The sequence below is a fragment of the Atta colombica genome, unplaced genomic scaffold, assembly GCF_001594045.1.
Source record: "Atta colombica isolate Treedump-2 unplaced genomic scaffold, Acol1.0 scaffold7, whole genome shotgun sequence".
NCBI lineage: Eukaryota > Metazoa > Arthropoda > Insecta > Hymenoptera > Formicidae > Atta > Atta colombica.
This window is the reverse complement of record NW_017259561.1, coordinates 1,164,473-1,168,140: the sequence shown is the minus strand read 5'-3', so window position 1 is coordinate 1,168,140 and position 3,668 is coordinate 1,164,473. Positions and strand designations below refer to the sequence as shown.

The 3,668-nt window shown below is 33.9% G+C and overlaps 1 protein-coding gene across 1 annotated transcript in view; it reads left to right on the top strand.

The window, feature by feature from the left end:
* The window catches only part of LOC108692392 (ubiquitin carboxyl-terminal hydrolase 48-like), a 56,806-nt gene that overhangs the window by 998 nt on the left and 52,140 nt on the right, over positions 1–3,668 (top strand). Inside the window, exons 3-10 of the mRNA XM_018200618.1 lie at positions 91–417; positions 605–841; positions 913–1,163; positions 1,265–1,812; positions 1,902–2,003; positions 2,096–2,499; positions 2,581–2,935; positions 3,041–3,225. Of these exons, the coding sequence (XP_018056107.1) occupies positions 91–417; positions 605–841; positions 913–1,163; positions 1,265–1,812; positions 1,902–2,003; positions 2,096–2,499; positions 2,581–2,935; positions 3,041–3,225 (2,409 nt within the window). The remainder of the gene's footprint in view (positions 1–90; positions 418–604; positions 842–912; positions 1,164–1,264; positions 1,813–1,901; positions 2,004–2,095; positions 2,500–2,580; positions 2,936–3,040; positions 3,226–3,668) is intronic.

The following is a 3,668-nucleotide window of genomic DNA, read 5'->3' as shown; positions in this document are numbered from 1 at the left end:
ATATATATATATATATATGATATATATTAATTAAAACTGAATCTTGCATATATATTGCACATTATCTTGATAAATTTAATATATCAACAGGAGAATAATATACAAATGGGATATTACGGAAGATCCAGAAGAGAAGGAGGCATTGTGCCAGTTAAAGAAAGCAGGAGTACCCTATCATCCAGTAACTGCAGTTGGCCAATTGCAGTACCTTTTTGCAATGATGCAATTCGGCAATAGAAGCCTTCTTGATCCAGTCAATCTCGCTATCGCGTTATCCTTGGATACCAGAACGCAGCAAGATGCCCAAGAGTTCTCCAAATTGTTATTGTGCCATATTGAAGGAAAGCTACAGCAAAACTCAGAACTGGAGCAGATGCTGCAGAGGCTGACTCAGGGAAAATACAGCTATATCAATAGGTGGGTTTTTTGAAGTGGGAACAATGAGAATTTTCCTAAATGATAATGGTGCTAATAATTTTTACAATGACAACATGGTTGGATACGTTGCTCGCTACAATGACTGATGCTATCAACTGATTGTCCATTGACAGTGGAGAGTGAAATGACTTTTTAGTGGATAATTAAAATTTTGTGTTTGATGCAGTTGTTCCACGTGCAGCACTGAGTATCCAACGTCCACCACATTTTATGAGTTGGATCTACAACTGGCGGCAACTTTAAAAGGAGCGATTGACAATTATTTGTCAGAAGAACAGCTGACGGGAGCGGATCAATATCATTGTGTTACTTGCAATGATAAAAAGGACGCCAGGCGATTCATACGACTGGAATCTCTTCCAGAGACTTTAAATATTCAACTAATGCGCTTTGTATTCCATAGGTGAGCTTTTTATGAATTTTATGATAGTGTTTAATGAATGAATTTTATGATGATGTTATAATTTATAACAGAGATTCCGGACAGAAGAAGAAATTGAATTCATATATTCAGTTTCCTGAAGAGCTTGATATGTCGGAATATATTAGGTGTCAGCCTCAAACTCATCTGTACAGTCTCGTCGCTGTATTGAGCCACAAAGGTCCATCTGCATATTCGGGGCATTATATCGCGAATATATGTAATTCAAGCGGAGAATGGTATCAATTTAGCGACGATAAAGTTGAAAAAATGCAAAATAAACGAATCGAGGACAGCGTAAATGGTAATTTTTAAAATCAAATACTTTATATTCAATAATAAAGAAATAAATGTATGGCTTTTCACGCGAGAAGGCTGAAAGTCTCTTCTTTTTTTTATATATAGATAAATCAATGAAACGTGGGCGTGTTCCAAAAGGATTTCTGTCATCCAACACAGCTTATATGTTGGTTTATAAAAAGTTAACTTCGGATGTACGAATAAATGCTGTGAAGAAAGTAAAATTGAAAAAACTTGATGTAGAAATAAATGCCTCCAATGATACTGTTTACTGTGAGAAACTTGCAGTTACAGAAAAATCGGATACTGGAGATGAACTAAAACAGAAAGCTGATATTGATATTGAAGATACGCCATTAATTCAAGAAGAAAACTCTGAAAAAACATTGAAATTAGATTTAGAGAATGTAATAGAAATAAATGAATCTGCAATATCTGAAAAGACTGATACATCTATCATGGGTGAAAATAATACAGAAATTGTCGCTAGCACAAACGGATGTAAAGACACGCATGAGTCTACTGTAGAACAATTACAAAAGATTCACTATCTAAAAGAGTCAATGGTGAAAGTTGTTAAACTAGATTATAAACGATTGAATGGTGACGCACACAGAGCTATGAGTTGCGGTGAACGTGATTTTTATGAAGAGGTAAAAATTCTTTAGATATAAGTTCTTTTTAATTATTCACTAAATTTTGATTAATTAACATTTAATTAAATGTATTTTTCTCTTTACAGATGGAATTTGAGAATTGGCAAGTAAGCAGTACAATGCGTGAACTTGTTAGACAAGAAAATGTTAAACACGAATTGAGTTTGTTAGCCGCACAGCAAGAAAAAGTAAGGAAATATCAAGTATATTACATGAAAACGATAGAATTATTATACTTTTTTTATATTTGTTGCTACATAATTTCCTTTTTTTTTTTTAGCAAAAAGAAATTGAAGATCAGAATTCCAAACGACAACTCGTAATAGATGTGTATAATATAATCCATTCAACAGTATCTTGGAGTAATTATTATTGGATACCAACCGACTGGCTATCGAAATGGTTGATCGGACATTCCTCTGCACTCGATATCCGTCCAATCGACAATTCCAATTCAATGTGCTCGCACTATCGACTTGATCCATTGAAAGTTAGTCGTATGAAATGCGTACCGGAATTAGCAGCTCAAATGCTTTACGATAAATATCTAGGAGGTCCGCGATTAGACCAGACGTTTTTGTGCGAAATTTGCGTAAAACGACGTTGCAAATTATTGCGTTTCAAGATAGCACTTGAACGAGATCACAAAGAAGTTGGAGAATTAATTCGCATATTTAAAGAACCGTAAGCTCGTTATTTTTTGCTATATATAAAAAGAGGTAGTAACAATAATAATAACTGTATGATATGTTTCTGTCATTTTAGTATCGAAACAAGCTATATAATTGGTACTGATTCATTACGATCATGGCGAAGGTTAGCTATGGAAACGTTTCAAGAGGATATAGAACAAAAAGAAGACGATTGCCAGGATACTTTACAGGAGGAGAATAAGAATACGGATAAAGACGGTAATGGTTGTCCGAAGGAAGTCGAAGAGAACAAGGAAAATGAAGTTATTATAAACTTTAACGAAGACTTACTCTGCGAGCACAAATCTCTTAAAACGGCAGATTCCAGTAGAAAAGTGATACCTCAAGAAGCATGGGTGATTCTTAAAAAATATTTTCCGGATTCGAAAGAATATCCCGTTGGATCACCATCCTGTTCAATCTGCGAGGTAAATAAGTCTTTTTAAATAAGTCTCTTATTTGCGAATAAATTATTGAAATTTAATAACTTATTTAATTGTCTTTGTATATCTATATGTACTGTTGATTCTCAGGAAAAGATGAAAAGTGCGCAAAGAGCGAAGAAAGATGACAAAATAAAAGCGAAGCAACAGAAAGACGAGCTTACCGACTTGTATTATGGAAAGAATAGAAATGAAATTTCCACGTGCATTGATCCTCTGAAATCTTTCTATATTGTGGAGAAGGGCTTCCTGGATAGTTGGCGTTCCTTCATTCGGTGAGAAAACTTAAATTTTACATTATTTATTTCATGCTGTGGCGTTGTAATTGCAATTCTCAGACGAATATGTTTTGCGATAATTTTTCACCCGTTTAGTATATTAATTTTAAAAAAATAAAAAGTTTTACATCCATACATGATTTCAATGTATACATTTCCATATTCAAAGTATACAATTCGTAATACATTTCAATGTATTACGGATTTTGACGAGCCAACTTTTAGAAAAAAAATTGATACGTAAAAATATTTGTCTCCCGAAATAAGTTATTATTTTATGGTCACAACGCTTTCTATGTGTCAATTAGATAAACGTTATAAATTCTAATGTTGGCTGTCGGTAACTAATTACGAGTTTCGAGCGTCTCTTCTACGTTCGTATGTTTCAATTAAGATGGCGCTAGTTGTCCTGAAAATTGCGCGCCACAGTTTTTCAACCA